At 53.0% G+C, this 26,364-nt stretch overlaps 1 protein-coding gene across 2 annotated transcripts in view; it reads left to right on the top strand.

Annotated features, from left to right (window-relative positions):
- LOC144944469 (myosin phosphatase Rho-interacting protein-like) overlaps positions 1–26,364 on the top strand; it is a 160,250-nt gene that overhangs the window by 26,148 nt on the left and 107,738 nt on the right. For both annotated transcript variants that reach the window (XM_078872634.1, XM_078872635.1), the window contains exons 2-3: positions 3,097–3,174; positions 6,130–6,195. In XM_078872634.1, coding sequence (XP_078728760.1) covers positions 3,097–3,174; positions 6,130–6,195 — 144 coding nt within the window. The remainder of the gene's footprint in view (positions 1–3,096; positions 3,175–6,129; positions 6,196–26,364) is intronic.

Here is a 26,364-nt window from a genome sequence, read left to right as displayed (position 1 = left end):
AGAACACGCAAACTCTACATATACAGGCGTCAGGGTCAGGATCGAACCGACGACCATCTGTAAACCAGGTGAGGTAGTTAACATTTCGTGGCGCCTATAATCAGCATAACCCTCCTGAAGAAGAGCCTTGAGGCTCAGTGAGGCTTTCCTGGGTAAACAAGTGTAATCCTAATAGAGTCATTAATTAGTAATATTTTAAATAACTTTAAAAAAAACACGCTTTAATGAAATGTAGCGTACTAGTAATGGCAGAACTCCACGACTCCAGGAAGTGGCCCCGAGGCTTGCCACAACGGAAGGGGCCGTGAGCAACTACAGGCAACGTGAGTTGAGCGTGGACAATTTGACCCAAGCCGAAACATAAAAAAAAATAATGTTTTCAAACATGTTTTTTTTATGATAGAATATAGTATTGTCATCAGTTCTAGATTTGAAGCTTTCGTGACTGCAAGGATTCATACTCTTAGTTCTTTCGGTAAAGTCAGTTTTACCTACGTGACTTTACCGAAATAACTAAGAGTATTGTCATCAGTATGACATAAGTATACCAAGTTTGCAGTCGGGAAGTGGGTTAAAATTGAGTTACAAGATTTGAGGATACAACAACGACAACAACAACGACAACAACAGACAGAGTGAGTTAAATAAAAGTGTGTCAAATTGACATGACGAGATCTCAATCTTAATGTTAATGAGCTCTGCACGTCACACATGCGATGTACACAAACTCACACACGCGCACAATACCTCTATCTTAATTTGAATCAGTCCTCTCTACGTACACACTCGCAATGATCTGCATCTCAATTGGAATCGGCGCTTCTCTCTACGGTGTGTGGAAATTGTGCATTTCGCAATCGCCAGGCGTGTGCAGATTGTAACCACCTAAAGAAAGGTCTGCGTTGGAGTGGAGGTCATTTAGCAAACTCCGCGCTGGAGCTTGAAGACCCTGCGGGCACGTGCGGAGGGAGATGTATGTGGACACGTTGCCGAATGTAGTGAAGCAACGATTGAGAACGTTGGGATGCTGCCCTGGTGAACAGGTTCGCACACTGGACTTGCAGTCCAGAGGTTGGCAGTACGATGCAGTCTCCTGGCGCGGCGGTTGAAGCAATGGAAATCCATAGTGGAGGCAATAATAGAAATTGGGTTAGATCGCGGAAAGGTGGAGGTCCTTCCGCCAGCAGTGGCAGAAGGACCTCCACTTACAGCACTGCACCTTTGCCTTCTACATTAAAGACGTTGAGTTCTCACACGGTGCATGCGCGTGCGTGCGTGTGCCAATAGCGGGATCGTGTTAGAGCAGGTGAGTGAGTGTGCATCATTAAGACAATTACTGCATTAAGCGGTCACGGGTAGAACTGACCCTCCCCCCCGTGTTGTCAACAGACCGCCCCCAACAGACCGCCCCCAGGCGCCGGAGAAACAAACGCAGAGTTGGAAACCGCCCAGCGGCTCTCCGTGCCAAACTCCCCACCGCCGCCCCGCTCTGTGTTGTCCCGCTTGAAGTGGCGCGCCGCACACCGGATTAGTGGCAGGGGCCCGTGGTGAAGGGGTGGGGGGCTGCTCGCATTTCCACTGTCGTTCTCTCCCGTTGAGAGGCGGCGGGCGCGCGTGTGGCTGGCGACGCGTGAGCCGGGTTCGACTTTCGCCTTTTTGGCGCTGATTTTCCCTTTTTTCAGATTTTTTTTAAAGATTTGTTTTGGTCGAGTTGAGCCGCGTGGATTCGTGCCGAAGGGTGGTAATCGCTTGGTAAAGGGAGTTCATTTTGGCGAGTCACTGGTGCTGCGAGCACGGTTGAGAGGGAAGGGGGGGGGGGCTGAGAATCGGTGGCAATTATTTGTTTTTTAAGGACCACTTTGGGGATGCAACCCAGATGCACCGTCTCTGGATGTTCGAAAAATTCAAACATTTTGGTACGTAGAATATTGTTTTTGTTATTATATTTTTCATGTTTTTGGGGACACATTTCCGTGCGTCGGGTTGCTTACCAATTGAGTTGGTGCTCGCTCAACGATCTTTTAAATGTTTGAATTCAGCATTCTCAAGTGGAGTGAGTTGATGGTGAAGCTTACTGCTGAAAAAAGCCATCCTATTAAGTTTGCTTTTGCACTTAATCTGGCCAAGTGTGAGCTCTGAGAATTAAAAAACATTACCGTGTCCAGCAGGGTGTGTGGGAATGTGCTTGCCCATCTGGTACGGATAGGAGGTCACGTGAATGATTCCCTGTCGTAGTAGTTGTGTGATGTTTACTTCCACGGATTGTTCTCTGGCATGGGGTGACACGCAGCACAATCGGGAAACCAACAACAAATGAACGAGCGACGTTGATTATGCGAACCCGAGAAGAGTTCCCATATTGTTACCTCCACCGTCAGGTAGACACGTCGTCTGGACACACGGGGCCATTTGCCAGACATCTGTGTGTGCTTAATACAAAAAAAGCCCTCTAATGCGGCTCCTTTATTTTGCTTGCAAAACACAACTTCACTCAGTCACGATGAGCATGAAACACACGTGTTCACACATCTGTGCAAAATACAACGAATCCCCCATGTAGCCTGTAACAGACTGTTGGGGAAAGTGCTGTTAGCGAGAAGCACCTATGAAGGCCGGCACAGCACACGAGGGGGTGGGTGGCCAGCACCATGCCCGGCCGCCTTTGTCTCCCTGGTGGCAAGGTTTGCTACACACCGCACCAGGTACTCATTTGAGGCTGAGTCGGGGTTGAACCCATGACCTCATGTACACCAAGCGAGGTAGTTCACATCTCGCCACCATGGCAGCAGTAGTATCTCAATGGGACCTGGACACCCAAACCCCACCTGCACTAACTCAGATGGTGAAGTGTGATAAAACAACCCTCATGGCCAACACGGCAGAGGGAGGCCTTCAGCCTGCAGCGGATTGACAAACTCCCCAACGATGCATGGATTTATTTAATTCACAAAAGGCTCACATCGACATGTGCGGTCACGTCACGCGATTTACCGGCACCGATGTCACCGTTGCTGCGGCGCGCAGCGTTGCCCCGGGTGTGATCTCACGGCCGCTTGCTTGCGTCGCTCTAACGCGTCGATGTTCTCGTCTCTCCAGGCGAGGCCGGTGTACGGAGGGTGGCTGTGCCTGGCTCCGGAGGGGACCAACTTTGAGAATGCCGGACATCGATCACGGGTACGCGGACACAACACGGCCAGCTAACGGCCTCGGCTCCCCCGCCCCGGGGCCACTGGGAAGGGTTGGGTGGCAGGTGGCGCAGTTTGCCACCTTCCCCGGGCCGCTTGTTTGGCCAAGAGGGCCTCACAATAGGCCAAGAGTAGCCCTTAGGAGGGGCCTTAGAAAGGGCTGAATGGGCCTCAGAAGAGGCCAGGAAAGTGCTGAGGAGGCCTCAATGCGGACCTTCTCAGGTATTTTTTTTCCCTCCCTGGGCCTCCAAAAACCTTTTGGCGTGCCTAGCCCCATCCCACTAACCGCACCGCACAAGTTGTTGCAACACCAATTGGCAGAAACGCGAGCAAGTTGCCAGGGAATTAAAATGAAGCGTTTGAAAGTTTCTCTGGCCGTTTGTGGTGACGGTAAATAATTAACTTACGCTGCTCCATCAAGTTCCCCAGCCGGCCTCCTGATAAAAGAACTCGGTTCATGCCGCCGAATTCTGCAGAGTGTGGGCAAAGCAATTTTTTGTTTGCATGAAATGCTTCATTAAGAACTGCAACTCACTGGCTACAATCTCAAGCCCTGTTGAGCGATCTGCCACACTGCCCCTCACACGGTGGCATACAGTATTTAAAATGCGTCGGCAGCCACTGACGTAAATGTAAAGTTTGCGCTGCAAATTGGTCTTTAATTCACGTAAACGTCATGAAAAGTGTGTATTTTTTTCGGACAAGGGATGTATTTGACTCTGGTGTTATTTAGAAACGAATAAAAAATACACAGTTGTACTGGTTACTTTATAGGTTCACCGGTATGATAATTTTTTGAAATTACATTAATTAAACTAGCCATTCTTATTACTTCAGATTAAGGTGAGAGGTGGCGCAGTGGTTTGCACGCTGCGCTGTGAAACCAGAGACTTGGATTTGATTCCCAGCCACGGCCAACAAGCAGTGCCGGGTGAAACCTGCACCGGCCCTTGTGTTCCCCTCCACGGGCAGACCGCATTGACCGGCGTGGCGAAGTATGGTCAACCAAACGTTGACGTGGCGTGGGGCCAGACCCCTTATCCAGCAGTGGATTGTGACGAAAGGCTGTGCGTGACCGCAAAATGAAAACAACAACAACAACAACACATCTTTGTGGTTCTTTCGGTAAAGTCACGTAGAAGGGAATTAATAAAATAATAAAAATAAAACATAATAATTTTATTATTGTATTACTTCCCTTCTACGTGATTTTACCAAAAGAACCAAGAAGATGAATCCCTGCAGTCACGAAAGCTTTAAATCGAAATTTAACAACAACACATTTACTTTACAGATGAACATGAACAGGACACTGTTGATTGTGCGCAAAATTGAATGGAACATTTTCCGGAGTCCAAAGCCAGTTGATGCCACCTGGCATGGCCGTTTAGGGGGAAATAGAAACCCTGCGCCGGATCGTTTTACTAAATCCACGTGCCGCTTGTCGCGGTGATCCTGTGGTATGTGTGGGCCTGGCTGTAGCATTTAAAGCATTTTGTCAGTCCTGAATAGCCATTAGATAGGAGTAATTATTGCAGTGTGCACGCAGGCGTGGTCCGGGCAAGAAAGTTTCTCGATGAAGACGACGGGGGGAGGGGGAGGAGGAGGGGGTGTGGGCGGCGGTGGTGGAGTGTGGAATTTGAATGATGTGTGCCTGTGAAACCACATCACAGGTACACATCCTTCTGCCTTTCTTGTGCTCAGTTTGTTGTCCTTCCCCCGCACCTCCGATTTAGCTCACGGTCGGCTACGTACGGTGCCAAAGAAATTCAACAACAAGCGCCATTCGCCACTAAGTGGCGGCGACGTCACCACGTCGCCTGTGCCGGGCTATGTGTACTTTTAGGCCACGTGAAGTGTCGAACGACCCCCGGTGCCACGTGCAAAATATCGGAGTTCAATATAGGCACGTAGGCATACGTACACATACGTGCACCTGATGCGCCGTTCTCACATACTGCCCAACGGTGAGCCGGTCTGCTATCCCAAAAATGGTCTGGGCCCAGGTTCCTACAGCTGAGTGGTTCACCATTGAGTTAACCCTGGGTGCAGGTGGCAGCGGTACGCTGGGCGCGAGCAATCCAGAGGTCACGGGATGTTTCCCCCGCGGGGGGAAATGGAAATGAAAATCTGGAGCAGTTTCCTTCACTCTACCGCTGTACGCCTTGGTAGGAGAGCGAGCGAGGAACACTCGAGACGGAGAAGGGGGATAGCGACAAGATGATTCGTCGATTTAAGGCGGGTTCTTTAGCTCTCCAAACGGCGCATTTCGATTCGTATATGTGTGCGGTGTGACCGCCACTAGTGGCCGCTACGTTCACAACTTAAAAACAAATACAAACTGGATTATGCAAGCGAGTTTCGAACCCGAATTGCGACAAGTCACTGGATCACCGGGGAAGGGAATTGTGACGCCTCGACCTTTCTGAGTTGGCTTTCATGGTGGGTAAAATTCGGACATCGCCATGCCCACTTCATTCAGTGCTCGTGTTCGATGTGGAGGAGTGGCATCAGCCTCATAACGTGGGTGGTGGGGAGGTGGCATAACCCATCCCTTGCTATTTGCCGTGATTGACATTTTAATTTTTGACATTTTTATTGTGATTATGAAACACCGTGAATAATTGCCTGGTTCCCCGCGTTTCAGCGTGTGCACGTAGCCACGTGAGCATCGGTGTCTTCGACTTTCTAACAAGTCTGCCGATGAGAAGGTCAAACAGCCATTCCAGATGTTTGGCAAAACAACTGCTGCGGGTTAATATTGCTCTGGAATGCCAAGAGGCCGATGGATTAAGATATATCTACGCGTCGTGAGTTTATACGTGAAGAGGTACAAGGGAGTTCTGCTAGCGTAGTTGATGTTGACCGAGTGATTGTCACAAGTGCGGCTGTAATGGGATGCGCACGCTCGTGCTGGGTGCGGGGTCTCCGTGTGTCTCCCTAGAAGTGGCAGAGGCGGTTCTTCGTGCTGTTCGAGCACGGGGGTCTGCAGTTCGCCCTCGACTCTTCGGTAAGACGCTCCTCCTTTTCCCTCCGCACCTCCGATGAGCACGGTTGGCTACGTACGGTGCGAAACAAGTTCAACGTACACACGTAACCAGCCATCATCGTCTTCATCATCACCATGAGACGTGTCTGTGTGTGCATGTACAGCCCTCTTGGCAATCCACTGCTCGATGGGTTCCTCCTCGCGCCGTGAGGATCGTGGGCGGATATTTGACCGAACGCCGCCGCGCTGGGCTGGTCGTTGGGGGGGGGGGGGTCGGGTCACGGCACGGGGGCATAGATGAGGCAGTGCAGTATAACAGTGGGAAATTGCTGCACTGCCCACTACGTCGCGTTGCATCACAATCGCTTCCATTCCCGGCCACCCGTGGCTACCGTCGGTGGTGAGTGACGACTGAAGCGGTCCAGGGCCCCCGCCCGCCACCCGCCCCCCCCCCCCACTCTCCTCCTGCCTTCCTTTGATAACCGCTCCTGATCGTCATGGTCAAGTATGGTCAAACGACATTCATTGCCAAATATCATCTCACAATCCTACAACTATAAACGCAACTATTTGTTATTCTAACGGGCAAGGCCCCACTCAGCGACGTGTAGCTCTTTCTCAGAAGCGACCCGGCCACAATTGGTAGCTCGCCGCAGTGGCTCCTCATCATCATCATCATCACCACGCGGCCACGGTGAGAGAGAGATGCAAACTCCAAATATACAGCAGCAGGCGTCAGAGTCGGGATCGAACCCACGACCTCCTGTATACCAGGCGAGGTAGTTAACATGTCGCCACCGCAAAATTGACAATAGGCTGTGCATTTAAAAAAAAATCATCATCATACGTTGATATATGGTCATGATTTGCAGTGCACACGAAGAAGCAGGCTGTACGTTTGTAATGGAAGCAGTGGCAACAACCTTGATGAACAAACTACCATTCGAGAAAAAAATGTAACAAATGATAAAATGATAAATCCTTCACTCGACAATTAGCCGAACAACGAAAACCGCGATGAACGCTCTTACCCGCTGCCTTGGCATGACGTCGCTCGCTCTTGTGAATTATGCAATTGCTCAATTGCATCACCTCGTCGCTCCATCTCCACTGCTCGTCAACTCCGTAGCCACCCACGCGACAATGAATAACAGGGCAAACACGCGTTACACGCCCATGAAGCAAACGCGCTGTGTATTTCTGTACCCTGTGCATTGTGATCATTTTTTGACAACGGCACCATGAATAAGAACAACCTCCGCTCGGTATTTTTGGAGCAAAAGCGTTAATTTTAGAGGCACGCAAAAAGAGGAACGAGACGAGTGTGCAATCGGTCATAAGTCAAACACTGTCAATAAACAAGGCGCTTATTTTGCGATAACTGAGGGGTACGGAATTCCTGCAGCATTCTTGAGATTGGAGAGAGACACACACAGAGACCGAGACACACACACACACAGAGACACACACACAGAGACACACACACAGAGAAACACACACACACAGAGACACCGAGACACAGAGAGAGAGAGAGACACACACACAGAGACACTGAGACACACACACACACAGAGATACACACAGAGACACACACACACAGAGACACCGAGACACACACACACAGAGACACCGAGACACACACACCGAGACACCGAGAGACACACACACTGAGACACCGAGAGACACACACACAGAGAGAGACACACACACACACACACCGAGACACCGAGACACACACACAGAAAGGGAGACACACACACAGACACGAGACACACACCGAGAGGGACATGGAGAGAGGGACACACACAGACACACCGAGAGAGGAAGAGAGAGACAGACACAGAGAGACAGACACAGCGAGAGCACCCGGCTGTGTAAATCTTCTCCTGAGAACTGAAGAGGCCTTTTCACTCGTGGAACAAAAACTAGGGGGAGAAGATTTAAACGGCGTCCCCAGTTGCGGAGGAGCTCGGCACAATGCGTGTCAGAGGCACATTCCGGCAGACAAACGGAGCGCTTGGTGTGACAGAAGATCCCGTGTCTGTGTGTGTGTTGTCTTTGTGTGTGCCGCGCATGTGTGTGCGTGTTGTCTCTGTCTGTGTGTGTGCCATGTGCATGTGTGTGTGTGTTGTCTCTGTCTGTGTGTGTGTCATGTGTGTGTGTGTGTTGTCTCTGTCTGTGTGTGTGTCATGTGTGTCTGTGTGTGTGTCATGTGTGTGTGTCATGCGTGTGCGTGCGTGTGCATCACGGTGTGCCTCTGTGCGTAGCTGTTTGTGGGGGGCGGTGGGGCGGTATTGCGGTGGCGAGCGCACTCCACTGCGCACCGTTCGGCCGGAGTTCGATCCCCGCTCACGACTAATAACAGTGGCGAATATCTGGACCGGTCCTGCGCCTCCCCTAGGTCGACTCAGCCTCAAATGAGTACCTGGTGCGATGCGTAAATGTCGCCATTGGAGAGACAAAGGCGGCCGGGCGTGGTGCTGGCCACCCACCCCCTTGTGTACCGTTCTGGCCTTCATAGGCGCTCGCTAGCAGCACTTGCCCCTACAGTCTGTTAAGGCTATACGGGGGATCTTTGTCTTTGTGGGTTTATATGTGTAATGGTGTGTGTGTGGGTATATGTGTGTCGGTATGTGTGTGTGTGTGGGTACATGTGCCACTAAGAGGTGGGGCCTTACCATCAGCCCCACCAAAACTAAGCACCTGCCTGGGTATTTTGTACCATCGGGCACTCCACCCCCACAACTCCCAATCGGTGATGGGGCAGTTGTGGAGAGAGTAGAGAGTTTCCCATACCTGGGCAGTGTGCTCATGACCGGCTCCAGTTTATCAGCAGAGGTCTCACTCCGAATCAGTCGAGCGGCAATATCTTTTCATCGGTTTCGTAACGCTGTGTGGAAGCTACCTGGTCTGTCGCTCCGCACGAAGCTTCAGGTCTTCTCGGCCACGGTCATTCCCTCCCTTCTCTACGCTTGCGAAACGTGGACCCCCCTAGTGGAGCATCTTCGCCGGTTGGAAACATTTAGGCTGGCCTGCCTACGATCCATCCTGGGTTTAACCAGGCTGGATTGTGTGAGGAGCTCACAAGTCCTTGAAAGATCTGGGCAAAGTCCCATCAGTGAGCTCCTCCGGCAGGCAAGGCTGCGTTGGCTGGGTCATGTAGCCCGCATGCCCAGCCATCGCATGCCTAAACAGCTTCTGTTCGGCCGGATCGAGGGGGCTAAACGGGCGCGGCACGGGCTAGAGAAGAGATGGAGTGATGTGGTACAGGAGGACGTGGAGCTGAGTGGACTTGCCGATGACTGGTACCAGCGGTGTCAAGATCGGCCTCAGTGGAGGAGGCTCGTGAAGGACGCTACTGGGCAGTTGGAGGCAGTCGCCCTCCAACAACAACGGAGGGCGGAGGAGCGACGCTCACAACAACGAGCGGAGCGCCGGGTGGCTAAAGCACAGCAAGTTGGCACAGTAGGGGGCACAGGTGGTGCATCAGCCAGTCATCTCAGTCATCTCGGTCATCTCGGTCAGTCGACCCGTGGCACCTGGGTCTGCCCCGTGACCTCCTGCCAGCGGGCGTTCGACACTTCACGTGGCCTCAAGGTGCACATGGCCTGGCACAAGCGTCGTGGTGACGTCACCGCCACTTAGTGGCGAATGGCGGTTGTTGTTGTTGTACATGTGTGTCGGTGTGTGTGTGTGGGTGTATGTGTGTCGGTGTGTGTGTATGTGTGTGTGTATGTCGGTGTGTGTGTGTGTATGTGTGTGTGGGTGTATGTGTGGGTGGGTGTATGTGTGTGTCGGTGTGTGTGTATGTGTGTGTGTCGGTGTGTGTGTGTATGTGTTGGTGTGTGTGTCGGTGTGTGCATTCCCCAACATCCCCCCCCCCCCGCTTGCATCAGTCGGAATGCCTCTGCATCACTGCACAGGCACTCCCCTGCACTTGCCCAAGTCGCGTGCAACTTTCAACCCGAGACTGTTGACGGGGCCGTCGTGGCGCTGTGGTTGACAGCGTCATTGTCCCTCCCGGGTTGCACCTCAACACGTAGTGCTCGTGGCAACAGCAGCGACTAAACACACACGACACAACAGACGGGCTGGGGGGGGGCACATTGTACAATGAAGGCCACGACTCTTCTCGTGGAATCTGATTAAATATCTGAAAATGCGAAACGTGCGCGTGTTTTCGGATTACGAAACAACGAGCGGAGGAGGCGGGAGAGAGGGGGGGGCAGGAGAGAGGGGGGGGGGCAGGAGAGAGGGGGGGGCAGGAGAGGGGGGGGGGCAGGAGAGGGGGGGGCAGGAGAGGGGGGGGGGCAGGAGAGAGGGGGGCAGGAGAGGGGGGTCAGGAGAGAGGGGGGGGGGCAGGAGAGAGGGGGGGGGGCAGGAGAGAGGGGGGGGGGCAGGAGAGAGAGCGACGCAGCGTGGGACAACACCGCGCTGCCTCCGTCCCCTTGTGGGGGGCCAGCGCTCGTTTAGCCTTAACAAGGGGGGGGGGGGGCACTAAGACATCGTCAGCGTGAGTACCGCCGCACCATTTGAAACCATCGTGGGGTTTGACAGCAGCACCATGACGACGGTGATGGTGATGATGATGGGGGGGGGGGGGTGTTTTCACTTTAGTGTCTTGTCGGGGGCCGCACTGAAGGCCACCGCGGGCCTTGCAATGGACAGCAGCGCTGCGCTGGCCATTTGTTTAAAGCAGCACACGGGCTACAGCTGCCGTGTGCTGCCTGGTTGTGGGAGCCAATCCACGACGGCACCCAGGGGGGTGGCTGAGTGGGGTAGTCGGCTTGTTACATCACACTACGCGTGGTTGTGTTGGGGTAGCTGAGTGAGAAGTCCACTTGCTCCACCAGAGTACACGTGGTTGTATTGGGGTAGCTGAGCGGAGTAGTCGGCTTGTTACATCAGGGTACACGTGGTTGTACTGGGCAGTCATTCCTAACATGCCTGACGGTTCACACCTCACCGCACTCGAGTTTGGTTTGTGTAACTCTGTGCAGGGTCGTCTTCACGAGTCCGCGCACTATCGCGCGACAAGAGGAAATGGGCGCATGGGTGCACGGCACAGATTCCTTCATTCGTAGCCTGGACAGTGTTTCTCTTTATCTCTTTGCGCAAAACAAACCTGGGTGTGAACTTTACTTTAGACTGAGACGTTGCAAGCAAATCCAAAGCAAACGTGTTCCGTCATTGTGCAAAAATTGAATGGGTCTGAAAGCTAACATTAGTCTAAGACGAAGCAGTGCAAACAAGCACACGTGGTGCGCATGAATGCAGACCGTGCCGTATTTACAGAAATTGGTAAAATCCTGCGACCTTGACGCAAGCGGTGACCGCTCCTGCTGCCTCCATTCCAGGAGGTTGGAGACTCCTTCTCGGACCTTTGCACTTGAAGGCGACACGCGCTTTGAGTAAACATTCGGGATGTGAAAGCGACGATTGAGAAACGGTGCTACGGTGATGAATTTCACGCGGACGCGTCGAGAGAGAGAGAGACCCCTGGTGAAGCCGCTGCCGCCACATTCCAATCATTCCCTTAAACACCTGCGCGCATCACCTGAGACACAGAAAACCTGGAGCCGGAGTCAGACACACATCCCGGACTGGAGCCGGAGTTAGACACACATCCCGGACTGGAGCCGGAGTCAGACACACATCCCGGACTGGAGCCGGAGTTAGACACACATCCCGGACTGGAGCCGGAGTTAGACACACATCCCGGACTGGAGCCGGAGTTAGACACACATCCCGGATTGGAGCCGGAGTTAGACACACATCCCGGACTGGAGCCGGAGTTAGACACACATCCCGGACTGGAGCCGGAGTTAGACACACATCCTGGACTGGAGCCGGAGTTAGACACACATCCCGGACTGGAGCCGGAGTCAGACACACATCCCGGACTGGAGCCGGAGTTAGACACACACCCCGGACTGGAGCCGGAGTCTCCTCTGGTGGCCATGGTGATGCGCCGGCGAGAGAGCCGGGCGGGGAGGTGCACACCTTTGATGCAGCGCCTTGGGAGCGAGGGCTGGTGGATCGCGTAGAGATTTGGCGGAACTCCCAAACGTGATGGGCTGTGAGGCGGCCAGGGTTCGGCGCACGTGCGCCTCGCGTATCCCAGGGTGTTCCAGTTTCCTCCCAGAAGCAAAAGAATAAGGAATCGGGAAAACATCGCAATGCAGCTCGTTCCAATTTTTTTTTTATGAATAGATGTCATCATGACGCAAGCGCGTCCTAATACTAGCGATGATGCCCTGGGCTTATCGTGAGCAATGTTGCCTTAAATATGAATTACGTTTCGCGTCTCGGCTTGCGAATACTGTAATCGCGTGAGGGGCAGCGCTTGTCACGAGGTTTGATTCCTTCGGTCACTTCTGGGGGGCTGTCGCGGGCACCGTCAGCCAAGCGAGGCAGTCGCCGTTAATCTCACTGGGCGACGATGACTCCAAACTGTACTTGCAGGAGTTTAGCGAGCGCCCAGTGGAAATGGAGAAAGGAGCGTTGTGTGCACACGGGGTGGGCCGCGGTGGCTGTGAGATGTTCACTACCTCGCCTGGTGTACAGGAGGTCGTGGGTTCGATCACGACCCTGACGCCTGCTGCTGTATATTTGTAGTTTGCGTGTCGCTCTCTCTCATCATCATCACCACGGTGGCTATGAGATGTTCACTACCTCGCCTGGTATACAGGTGGTCGTGGGTTCGATCACGACCCTGACGCCTGCTGCTGCTGTATATTTGTTGTTTCAATTGTTTGTCCCCGTGATTGCGTGGATTTTTCTCCGTGTCCTGCGTTTTTCCCCTGCATATTTAGAATCGACATCACGCATTTCGTGTATTTGGCGGCTATAAATGTCCACGTGATGATAACGCACTTCGTTGAGCTGTCATTTGTGGTCAGCTCGCTTCTGAAAAAAAGCTGCAGAGTTCTGGGGACCTTGCGCCTGGTGAAATAAAAATAGATCGTCGCATCGCGAGGCCGTGAGAGATGGCGACGGCTCGGGTGGGGGGTGCTCATCCAGAAGAGGATAGATCATGGCTGACGATCAATGAATGAAGTCTATTATAAAGCGATGATTGTTTACATCCATGAACGCAGGAAGCTGCGTGTGTCGCTGTGTGTGTGTCGTGCGCGTGTTACGTTGCGCATGTCGCTGTGCGCGTGTGTTGCTGCGTGTGTCTCTGTGCGTGTGTCTCTGCGCGTGTGTCGTGCGTGTGTGTCGTGCGTGTGTGTCTCTGTGTGTGTGTCTCTGCGCGTGTGTCGTGCGTGTGTGTCGTGCGTGTGTGTCTCTGCGTGTGTGTCTCTGCGTGTGTGTCTCTGCGCGTGTCGCTGCGTGCTTATGACGCGGGCAGGCATGAGAGTCACGATTAGAACGCAGCCGGCAGTGTGAAGCCTCGAATTACCTGCTTAGTGCTTATCCGGCTGGAGAGATTATCCGTTTAAGCACCGAGAGGCACCTCCAGTCCCCCTCGTCACTTCCATTGTACGAGTGTTTGCCTGTTTGCGTGAATGTATTCGTGCGGGGAGCGGTGGCGCAGCGGTTAGCGCGCTGCACTAAGAAACCAACGGAACCGAGTTCGATTCCCTCTCACGGCCAACACCGGTGACGATTATTCGAACTGGTCCTAAGCCTCTCCCTAGGTCGACTCAGCCTCAAATGACTACCTGGTGTGATGTGTAAGCATTCCCAACGCGGGAGACAAAGGTGGCCGGGTGTGGTGCTGGTCACCCACTCCCTCGTGTGCCGTACCAGACTTAATAAATGCTCGCTAACAGCCCTTGCCCCAAGAGTCTCGTGAGGCTATACAGGAGATCTTTGCCTGTGTGTCTGTGTTTGTGGAGCGGTAGCGCAGTGCTGAGTGCACTGCGCCACAAACCCGGCGACCCGAGTTTGACTCCTGCTCGTGACCAATATCGGTGACAAAAACCGCGACTGATGTTCGGCCTCCAAGTATTTGAACGAGTTCCTGATGCTGTTTGTTAACATCGGCACTGGGGAGACAAAGGTGGTCGGGTTGTGGTGCTGGCCGCACCGCTCCCGAGTGCACTTGACCCAACAGCCGGTGCAGGCTATACGTGTACAGGGGATCTTTGTGTATGCGTACAAGCGTCATGGCACGTGCGCTTTGTTAAACAGTTGCCAATGGAAATTATTAGAAAGGACGATCTGCCAAAAAGGCTAAGTAATTTAAACTCCCTTTTCTCGTTGCGTCATTCATGTTTAATTCGTGAATGTGGTATTTTCTTTGTAATGTGCGTAAAGTACACGCTCGTGTTGTGTTTTTTTAAATCCGGCAACTCCCAACGTCACCCGGCCGTCTTTCCCTCGGAGTGCGCGGTTTTGCTGTATCACGAGAAGGTGGAATTTGTGAGAAGAGCGCTGCGGTGAGATCGTCACGAGCCCTGTCCGCACTTGCTCGGCCTCGCGGTGCCTCCGCTGTGCCACGGTGAGCCCTCTCACGTTCCTCGCTCCCACCTCGTTCCTCTCGCGCCCACCTCGTTCCTCTCGCGCCGCTTCCACTTTGTGACTCCCAACTTCCCCTTAACTGCGCTCGCTTCGGTCATAAACGCGTTTCCCCCTCGCTGACCAGACCCGCGATTTAAGTGCTGCTCGTTGCTGTCCGCATGACGTTTTGACCCTGTGTTGGGTCGTGCGGTCGGCTATTGCGATTAACCGCCCCCCCGTCTCCCTTCCGTCCCAATATCTTGACGGACCATCGCCAATGAACATTTGACACAAATTGTACATGAAATTCATCAATTCGATTTTGGGGGATTATTTAGTTATTTATTGATCTGTAAGTCTTCCTAAGCCTCGTATAGTCAATACATTCCTTTCAATTTGTCCTGAGGCAAGCCTCTATTTCGAGTATAGTTTTCCAGTCCACGGGCAGACTGGACTATGCGTGTATGTACGTTGAACTTCTGTTGCACCGTACGTAGCCAACCGTGGCTAATCGGAGGTCGGATTAGGTCCACGTCGATGGCTCTGTAATGACTGCAGGCGCTTCGCCAGACAGCAAACTCCGTGGTTTACTTGAACCATCGCCTCTCCCAGTCCAAGTGGCATTAACACGGCCGGCGAATGACCCTCAAGCGATCTCAAGTTCAAGTTTCCCTGAGGGAGCCGCTTTAAATGGCAGCAACAGCAGCCACATCAAACAAAGGACAACGACAGAAACAACGGCAAAGAAACCGCGATCGCCGCCGGCAGCATCGTTACACCCTCCCTGCTTGTCGGGTCGTGCTGCCCCGGGGGCGATGACGTCCCCGTGCCGATGACCTCCCAGTGCCGGCCCTCTCGCTCTGCGACGCTTTGCACACCTCCCATCCGGTAAATGGAAGTTACGGCCACGTTTTATCTGCAGGCTTGAATCGGGGCGCCGCGGTGGCGAGATGTTAACTACCTCGCCTGGCGTGCAGGAGGTCGTGGGTTCGATCCCGACCCTGACGCCTGCTGCTGTTTATTTGGAGTTTGCGTCTCTCTCTCTCATCATCATCATCATCACGGTGGCTAGGAGATGTCAACTACCTCGCCTGGCATTTAGGAGGTCGCGGGTTTCTATCCCGACCCTGACGCCTGCTGCTGTATATTTGGAGTTTGTGTGTCTCTCTCTCTCTCATCATTATCACGGTGGCTAGGAGATGTCAACTACCTCGCCTGGCATGCAGAGGAGGTCGTGGGTTAGATTCCGACCCTGACGCCTGCTGCTGTATATTTGGAGTTTGCGTGTTCCCGTGGCCGCGTGGACATTAAGAATCAACGTCACGTGTTTAGAGTATGTGGATACTGCTATAAAATGTCCACGTGATGATAAGCCGCTTCATTGAGCTGTCATTTGCGATCGCCAGGTCGCATCTGAAAAAGAGCAACGTAGCTCAGTGGGCCTTAGCTGGTGAAAAAATAAAATCGAAATAGTTTCTCGTTTTACTGTGGATCTCAGACTCACGCTCGCCCCAACTCCCCAGCATTACATAACACCGCTGTGTTTTATACAATAGCTTTGAGTGGGGTATAATGACGGCCGCGTTCCAAAAAAAAAAACCTAACAGCATTCCTTGGGGCCCGAGTTATATAAATATACAATTGTTTGTTTCCTCTTTGATGTTTAACGCCGCGCCGCGTGTCAAGCCACAAGGCGGAGAGCGTTTCCCGAGCGCCGTGTTCGTGATCCCCTGCGGTGCCACGATGTTGTTGTTGCCGTCTTCCGATGGCAACAAAGCAGCTTGCGGCGCGGGAGAGAGAGAGAGAGAGACCACTCGAGTGGCCAAACGCCTCCTACTCCTCCTCCTCTCCGGTGTCACGAAACGAAGAGTCGATTTGGATCGATTTGGTTTCCCACGATCGATTAATCGGTACCCATTTTAAACCGGTCTATGCCAGATATCCAGCTTATCAAATGCTGGAAAGTTACCGCAGTTCCTTCCCAGCATGACGCGGCGAAGACGTTGATGACCATGATGACCTTGGTGACCTTTATGACCATGATGGCCTTGATGATCATGATGACCATGATGACCTTGACCTTGATGACCTTGACCTTGATTACCTTGATGACTTTTATGACCTTTATGACCTTGATGATCCAAAGAGTTTCGGACCATCTCGACCTTGGGCCCGATGGCATTGTTTATTCACGGAAATACCATACTGTGATGTGAATTGTGATGTAAAAAAAAGATTACAATCGATGATTTGGATCGGTGGCTATATCACGATTCAATAGTGGCCGAATGTGTCGTAGAGTCCTGATATGAGAATTGCAGGACCTGACGAAATTGTGCACATGCTGTCTCACGGACGTGGAACAATACCTCAAGTCTCTTCTATTTTCACTTAAAGCTTTCGTGACTGCAGGAATTCATTCTCGCTATATTTTTCTTCCTGCCTCGGCAGTCCGCCTGCTGTATTTTTTTCACCTGACGACGATTGGCTGTGTTGCGATTGAAGCGTCGTGATTTTTTTTGTATTTTTCTATCTACGTGGCTTTACTGAAAGACCCAAAGAGTATCTCTTCTATTTGAAGACTTCTCCCTCTCACGGACATTGTCTCGTTCACGTTGTTGATTTATTTATAGTTTTCCCCACTCTAAAACGTTGTCATCTGATGTTCTTGTGCACAACTGCCAGCACAGTTTCGCGATTTGCTCGTTTAACTTTGATATCACACGGGTAACATATTCAGTGCTTAATAACACATTTTGTGAAACTTAGCAGTTTAGATTTGCAATCATTGCCGAATGTTGTCCCTGTCCATTTATTTTATTCTTAACCGATGTCTCCCCTTAAACAACGGGAGTCTTATTCTCAATGAGCCCTTACCTAGTCATAAATAAAGTCGGTGCTGTAGCTCCACTTATTTTCCCATGTTTCCTTCTCCCCTGTATATTCTGGCTCACATCCATGTCCTTGCTGCTGCTGCTGCTGCCGCTGTTAAAATCTCTCTCCTGGCCACCCGCCCACCGTGAACGGCGAGCGTCGAGGGCGACCGGCCGAGGCCACCGCTTGCGTCGTGGACTGTGTGGTCCCGTGGAAAGGCAAACAGAGAGGCCGACACAGAGACCAGAGACGCTTGGACAGACAGACAGACAGACGCGCCGACACACGGGACGGGGAAGCCGACGCGTCTCCAACGCTCTCGACGACTGTTTGGGCTGGCGTTCGTTTTCCGTCGGCGGTGGCCCTGAGCCAGTGGTGGAAATTCCACGTTTGCATGGCAGGTTCGAGTGGGTCTCGCAAAGTGGCCCTGGGCTGAGCTGGCGACCCCCGACCGTGAGTTTGAACCCGAGCAGAGGCACGAGTCGAGCAAGCGCTCATCACCAGGTCGCCTATCGGAGTTTGGGGCTTCTCAACGTGCACCGCGCCTCTCCCCTGGATTCAAATGTCCACATTCACACGGAAAGTGTTCTCTTCGTGCACGGAGCCATCCAGCGATTTATGATCTGATTCTGCAATCTGCAGCACACGCAGCAACAACAACAACCGCCATTCACCACTAAGTGGCAGTGACGTCACCACGGCGCTTGTGCCAGGCTAGGTGCACCTTGAGGCCACGTGAAGTGTTGAACGCCCGCTGGCAGGAAGGCACGGGACAGACCCAGGTGCCACGGGTCGACTGACTGAGACGACTGTCCGATGCATCACCTGTGCCCCCTACTATGCCAGCACGCACACACACACAGATATATACACACAAACTCACGTACACACGGAAAAATACGTACCGTATATTCTCTGTGTATGAGTATTAATTACGAGTAATTATCACAGACTGTGGGCGTAAGTGCTTTTAGCGAGCACCCATGCCTCCCGGTGCTGAAGCTGACACGCCGCACCATGTAACTCGCTACACGCCGTCAGGTTTTTATTTTACTGAACCCGGTGAGAATTCAGGAGTCCAGGATAAGTCTCGTCACCAAAATGGCAATTGCCAAACAAATAAAATAAAGTTCAGCATTGAGGTGAATAGGAATCGGACCAAAAATAAAAACACAACTGTACCAATGGATAGATATTACGCAAACATAAATCAGCATTAAATCAAAGTTCAATATGAAGCGGAAATACAAAGACACGCGTGCACACAGAGAGACGCGCAGGGTAAGTGTGTCTGTCTGTGGTTGTCGTGTTCCCCGAGGCAGCGTGGTGATTGGCAGCCAGGGAGTGCAGCGTGGGGGGGCGAGTGAGGGGACAGACGTCTGTGGCTGAAGATGTTAGTGACTGTGCCCCTCCACTCCCTCCCCTCACTCCCCTCACTCCCTCCCTCCCCTCACTCCCTCCCCTCACTCCCTCACTCCCTCCCCTCTCCTCACTACCCACTCCCTCCCCTCTCCTCACTCCCTCACTCCCTCCCCTCCCCTCACTCCCTCACTCCCTGCCTGCCCTCCACCTCCTCCATCCCCTCCCCTCTCCTCCCTCTCCTCCCTCCCTCCCCTCTCTCTCCTCCCTCCCTCCCCTCCCTCCCCTCTCCTCCCTCCCCTCCCTCTGCTCCCTCCCTCCCCTCTCCTCCCTCCCTCTCCTCCCTCCCCTCTCCTCCCTCTCCTCCCCTCCCCTCTCCTCCCTCTCCTCCCTCTCCTCCCTCTCCTCCCTCCCCTCTCCTCCCTCCCCTCTCCTCCCTCCCCTCTCCTCCCTCCCCTCCCTCCCCTCTCCCCTCTCCTCCCTCTCCTCCCTCTCCTCCCTCCCCTCTCCTCCCTCCCCTCTCCTCCCTCCCCTCTCCTCCCTCCCCTCCCTCCCCTCCCCTCTCCTCCCTCTCCTCCCTCTCCTCCCTCTCCTCCCTCTCCTCCCTCCCTCTCCTCCCTCTCCTCCCTCTCTCTCCTCCCTCCCCTCTCCTCCCTCCCCTCTCCTCCCTCCCCTCTCCTCCCTCTCCTCCCTCTCCTCCCTCCCTCTCCTCCCTCTCCTCCCTCCCCTCTCCTCCCTCTCCTCCCTCTCCTCCCTCTCCTCCCTCTCCTCCCTCTCCTCCCTCTCCTCCCTCTCCTCCCTCTCCTCCCTCTCCTCCCTCCCCTCTCCTCCCTCCCCTCTCCTCCCTCTCCTCCCTCCCTCTCCTCCCTCCCTCTCCTCCCTCTCCTCCCTCTCTCTCCTCCCTCCCCTCTCCTCCCTCCCTCCCCTCCCCTCCCTCCCCTCTCCTCCCTCTCCTCCCTCTCCTCTCTCTGCTCCCTCCCTCCCCTCCCTCCCTCGCTGCATCTCGCACGAGCACAGCCTGGACGGAGCTAGCGAGGCATTCCTGCTCAAAGCAGCCCGTCCGGTCACGACAGCAAGGCGCCCTGAGAGGGATTATTAAAGTTCTGCTGGTTATACAACTACCCCGACAGCTCGCCCCTTGTTATTTAGCTGCTGTGGAGCCAAAGCACATCCACTCACGCTCACACACTCACATACTCACATGCGCACTCACACACACACTGACACACTCACACACTCACACGCTCACTCACACACACACTCACACGCTCACTCACTCACACACTCACACGCTCACACACTCACACACTCACACACGCTCACTCACACACACTCACTCACACACACTCACACACACACTGACACGCTCACACACTCACACACTGACACGCTCGCACACTCACACACTCACACTGAGAAGCTCACATGCTCACACACTCACACACTCACTCACACACTCATTCACATACTCACACACTCACACGCTGACACGCTCACACGCTCACACGCTCACTCACTCACATACTTACACGCTGACACGCTCACACGCTGACGCTCACTCACGCACACGCTCACACACTCACACACTGACTCGCTCACACACACTCACACACTGACACACTCACACACTGCAACACTCACACACTCACACACTGCAACACTCACACACTCACACGCTCACTCATGCACACGTTCACACACTCGCACACTGACACGCTCACACACTCACACACTCACACGCTCACACACTCACACACACACGCTCACTCACTCACATACTCACACGCTTACACACTGACACGCTCACACGCTCACACGTTCACACACATACTCACACACTCGCACGCTCACACACTCACACGCTCACACACTCACACACGCTCACGCGCTCACACACTGACACGCTCACACACTGACACGCTCACGGACGCAAGGTCAAACCCGTGCTGTCCCCTCCCTGACTTGAGTGCAGAGCCGCTCTGTAATCCGATTAGTTAAGTTATTGATTACTCTGCCGATTATTGCTTCCATTACGCGACTGCAGCGTGTGCAGCATCCTTCGTGTCGGGAGCCGCGAGATCCGACCGTGTCCGCTCGGTGCTCGCCGAGCTTCAGGTTGCCGAACGAATACCTTGAGAAGGTCGCACTCGTTACGCGCACAGCGCTCGCCACAAATGAACCACGACACCTGTCGCTGGTCTCGTCAAGGACCATGAACCATCACGCCAACTCCGGGCATCCTCGCGGATTTTGGCTCAACCGTCGAACAAAGACGGCGGTCGACGCATCGCGTGCCGCTTTCGGTTGCGCATCTGCGGCCGTCTGGAACGCTCTTCCAATATTCGGAAGCCACTGGAGCTGTGCACTTTTAAATAATCTCGATTGAAAATAATTTCTTGAGAACATATCTTTGCGTTTAGTTTGTTGTCCTACCCCTCCTGCTCCTCCGATTAGCGCAGTTGGCTGTGTACGGCGCGAAAGAAGTTCAACGTACATATATATTCTTCAATAAAAAAACCTAAGAGACACGTGGACGGTGAAGACAAAGACTGCAATTCCCCAGAATCCAGCCATTCCAGTTTGTAGCAATGTCACTTCACTTGTGGCTACGAAAGGAATGTGAAAATATCTCCTCCGATCTCTTGAATTCTTGCCAGCCACCTACATTGTGAGTTATTTACGTGCTAGCAGATCTATTTTATGACATTGCATGCCCGCACACGTATGTGTGTGTGTGCACGTAACAGCACTTGCCCCAAAAGGCTCTTTAGGCTATATGGGGCATCTTTGTGTGTGAATCGGCAGCGGTGACGCAGTGGTTTGCGCACTGCGCCGCTGATGGCATATCTGATTCCCGGACACACATACCGTCAGCGGTGAGTGATATCTGAACTGGCCTTGGGCCTCCCCTAGATTGACTCAGCTTTAAATGTGGGTAAACAAAAGCGGTGATGCATGGTCCCGGCCACACCACCACCTTATGTACCATGGCGGCCTTAAATCGGTGCCCGCCAACAGAATTTCCCCCAAAATTGAGTTCAGGGCTACACCTGAGTAGTGACTGTATTGTCCCGGGTGTGTGGCCGTGCGGGGTTGTGAGTCTCTGTGTGACCGTGTGGCCTCGTGGGGAGCGCTCGCGCAGCGGTGAGCGCCACGCTGCGCTACGCACCCGGCCCACCCGGGTTCGATTCCTGCTCACGGCCAACATCGGTGACGGTTGTCTGGACCGGTCCTGGGCCTCCCCCGGGTCTTTTCGGCCTCAAATGAGTAGCTGGTGCGGTGTGTAAACATCGTCACTAGGGAGACAAAGGCGGCCGGGGCGTGGTGCTGGCCACCCACCCCCTCGTGTGCCGTGCCGGCCTTCACAGGTGCTACTCGCTAGCAGCACTTGCCCCGACAGTCTGTTACAGGCCACGCGGGAGATCTTTGTCTTTGTGTGACATCATCAACTGACCACTTGCACGGTTGAACTGAGGATGCATATTGGCGAGATGCAGCGATGACAGAAAGATGGGCTTACAATTGGTTGTGTTCACTTGTTGGCAATCTTTAATTAATTTGGTTTTGTTCTGCGTGATCTAAATATCACATTCGCTGGCATTTATCACGTGTCTTTGTTTGTCACAACGATAAATTGATCGTGCAGTGCGTCTATCTGGGATGGAGTGGTGGAGCAGCGGTTAGCGCACTGCTTGATAAACCTGGTGGCCTGAGTTTGATTCCCGGCCACAGCCAACGTCGGTTGCGATCAACATCTGAAGCAGCCCTGGGGATTCCCCCTCTCTTTCATAATAAATTATTTTAGTGTCCAGTTCATTCTCCTTCAGGGCTCAGTGGAGTTTGTCTGCTTGAACAAAAGCTTTAGAAGTTCGTTTTTTAGTCCAGAAGGCCCTCAGGCTGCTGTCGTGAATGTATGTTCTTTGTAAAGAGACAGACGGTGGTACGTGATATATTTATTTACTTACCTATACAAATTGTCTATTTGTATTGCACAAAGAAAGGCCTGGGCCGTTACCCGAGGTCAACAGTCGGGGCATCTGAATGCCGTGGTGGCGGTGGCAGCACATTACCTGTGCTGGCCACGTGGTGGCTACGTTACCCTGTATGGTGGCTATGGTAACTGGATGTGATCGCGGTTACCTGTATGGTGGCTATGGTAACTGGATGTGATCGTGGTTACCTGGATGGTGGCTATGGTAACTGGATGTGATCGTGGTTACCTGGATGGTAGCTATGGTAACTGGATGTGATCGTGGTTACCTGGAGGGTAGCTATGGTAAGTGGATATGATCGTGGTTACCTGGATGGTGGCTATGGTAACTGGATGTGATCGTGGTTACCTGGATGGTGGCTATGGTAACTGGATGTGATCGTGGTTACCTGGATGGTGGCTATGGTAACTGGATGTGATCGTGGTTACCTGGATGGTGGCTATGGTAACTGGATGTGATCGTGGTTACCTGGATGGTGGCTATGGTAACTGGATGTGATCGTGGTTACCTGGATGGTGGCTATGGTAACTGGATGTGATCGTGGTTACCTGGATGGTGGCTATGGTAACTGGATGTGATCGTGGTTACCTGGATGGTGGCTATGGTAACTGGATGTGATCGTGGTTACCTGGATTGTGGCTATGGTAACTGTATGTGATCGTGGTTACCTCGATGGTAGCTATGGTAACTGGATGTGATCGTGGTTACCTGGATGGTGGCTATGGTAACTGTATGTGATCGTGGTTACCTGGATGGTGGCTATGGTAACTGTATGTGATTGTGGTTACCTGGATGGTGGCTATGGTAACTGGATGTGATCGTGGTTACCTGGATGGTGGCTATGGTAACTGGATGTGACCGTGGTTACCTGCTTGGTCGCTATGGTAACTGGATGTGATCGTGGTTACCTGTATGGTGGCTATGGTAACTGGATGTGATCGTGGTTACCTGGATGGTAGCTATGGTAACTGGATGTGATCGTGGCTACCTGGATGGTGGCTATGGTAACTGGATGTGATCGTGGTTACCTGGATGGTAGCTATGGTAACTGGATGTGATCGTGGTTACCTGGATGGTGGCTATGGTAACTGGATGTGATCGTGGTTACCTGGATGGTGGCTATGGTAACTGTATGTGATCGTGGTTACCTGGATGGTGGCTATGGTAACTGTATGTGATTGTGGTTACCTGGATGGTGGCTATGGTAACTGGATGTGATCGTGGTTACCTGGATGGTGGCTATGGTAACTGGATGTGACCGTGGTTACCTGCTTGGTCGCTATGGTAACTGGATGTGATCGTGGTTACCTGTATGGTGGCTATGGTAACTGGATGTGATCGTGGTTACCTGGATGGTGGCTATGGTAACTGGATGTGATCGTGGTTACCTGGATGGTCGCTATGGTAACTGGATGTGATCGTGGCTACCTGGATGGTCGCTATGGTAACTTGATGTGATCGTGGCTACCTGGATGGTCGCTATGGTAACTGGATGTGATCGTGGTTACCTGGATGGTGGCACCAGCATGGTGGTAATTGCACCAGCAGGGCAGTCGTAGCGTCGGTCACTTGCCACCAATTCCAGAATCTGGGGGCCCAGGTAATTCTACTTCTCACCACTCTGTATCAACCAGGACCTTACTCAGTGCTCATCAGCCAGGATGAAGGCCTCCCCCCTGTCTCCTGCAGGGTCTCCTCTGGGCTGTTCTCATCCTCGCCAAATGTAAACTGTCCCAATATTTGCGGGTGCCCACCGAGCCTCTGGTGTGCCGTAACACGGAATTGAATTTGATTGAAAAACCACGAGCGCCAGGAATGTTATTTTCAAACGAAGCAAAACGGCTGACCGCCTCAAAGAGTTTGTGGTGGCCTGTCTGGCGTGCGCAGGAGAGATATTGCGATGTTTTTATATGGAGCGTTTTCTCCTGATGGAGAAATTTAAATTAAAACGGCTTCCTGAATCTTTGCGTAACGAGGCCTTGAAACCATCCGCTTTCTCTCTCAACTCGTGCTCGTTTTTGTCATCTTGGAACAGAAATAATAATAATCTTTTGGCACGTGTATTGTTTAACAGCAGTTGATGTTTATTGTGTAACAATGATGATGAAGTCTCTTGTTTACGTGGAAAGCTTTGCTGTGTTTCCACACTTTTTCAGGGTGGCCTGCATTCAAACGATTGCCAAGTTCCAGTCATAAGTGTTTGGCGTATGGAAGGTAAACAGGAGGACATAGAAACAAACCGACGCATGTCAGGGTGGGGTGGGGTGGAGGGGCGGGTTCACATGAAACGCTCCGCACAGGAGGATTCAGGAATCTGTTGTTGTGCTGCCTTGCCGGTCAGCTCGAGCATCCGAATACAACTTTACAAAATCACTGTAGAGGTGCGTCTGTCGTCCGCATCGATTCTTAATCTCTCGGCAGCCGCAGCGATGCGGATCAACGCCGTCTGCCAGGTCGCCGTTGAATTCAAAACGTTGCGATCAATTTTCCCGGACGGATTTAGCTTTTTGGCGAACGTCCCGCCTCTCCCTCGCTTTGGCAGCGGCGCGTCACCACCAACTCAAGGTGACCGTGCCGGGAGACAGGTGCCGTGGGGATTGCCGGCTCACGAGGGGGCGTACCGGGCTCGCCTCGGGGCATTTGGGGGGGGCACGGCGAGGTCGGTAACGGAGGGACGGGCGTACCGCCAGATGGCGGTGATGTTACCACGCCAAGAGCGTCTCCTGAAGGACCTGCAGACGCCTTGAGCCAGGTAGAGGAGACGATGGGACTGGGAGAGCAGACCGGCGGAATGGCTGACGATTCTGGCAGCAGGAAGGAGGCGATGGCAATGTGTGTGGTGTGGCAGCAACGACAGCGTTGGCCCTGTGATGACCTCTTGATCTCGGACAAATGATTGATTCCCTTTGAAGTTAATTGTACATTTCAATGGTGGTGAGAGCAGTGTTTAACTATAGTACATCGTTAATATTTTATCTCAAGTGACTCGGCTGAGCTGGCTCTTTCTTGTTTCAGATTCAAATCGTCATCGTTCGTAAGTAAGTTTCGAGCGCGCGCTAAAAGCTCGCTCATTTAAAGGGAAAAACGAATCCCGCGGACGACGAGGATTGGAAGTGGGTGAGTGGGGTGACGGTGAGAATCGCCGTTGTTGTCTGCGTGGTCGTTGACAAGCCCCACTTCTACAGCTGCGCGCCATCAATGCGAAGTGCAATTGACGCGCTGATGAAGCCCCAACCGCACGCAAAGTCGCAGCAGGGCCAATTATTTGACAACAAACAAACTTGACGGGCCCTTGGCTCGCTCCACCGCTGAGCGAAAGCCTTCCCCGTGCCACGTCGTTAATGGGGCATTGTCTGACCGCACTTCACTGCGCCGGTCAGTGAGTATCGTGGGTGAAGGGAAAAAGTGTGGCCCTGGGCCCCGGTTTCAGGAGAAGGAGCCGGGTGATGCGAGTGGGGGTGGGGGGGGGTTCACGGGGGGGGGTCCCATTCTCTGAGCAGCATTCGCGTGGCTCGGT

This window comes from Lampetra fluviatilis, chromosome 35 (assembly GCF_964198595.1).
Source record: "Lampetra fluviatilis chromosome 35, kcLamFluv1.1, whole genome shotgun sequence".
Taxonomy (NCBI): domain Eukaryota; kingdom Metazoa; phylum Chordata; class Hyperoartia; order Petromyzontiformes; family Petromyzontidae; genus Lampetra; species Lampetra fluviatilis.
The sequence above is the reverse complement of the archived record's forward strand: the minus strand, read 5'-3'. Positions and strand labels throughout refer to the sequence as shown.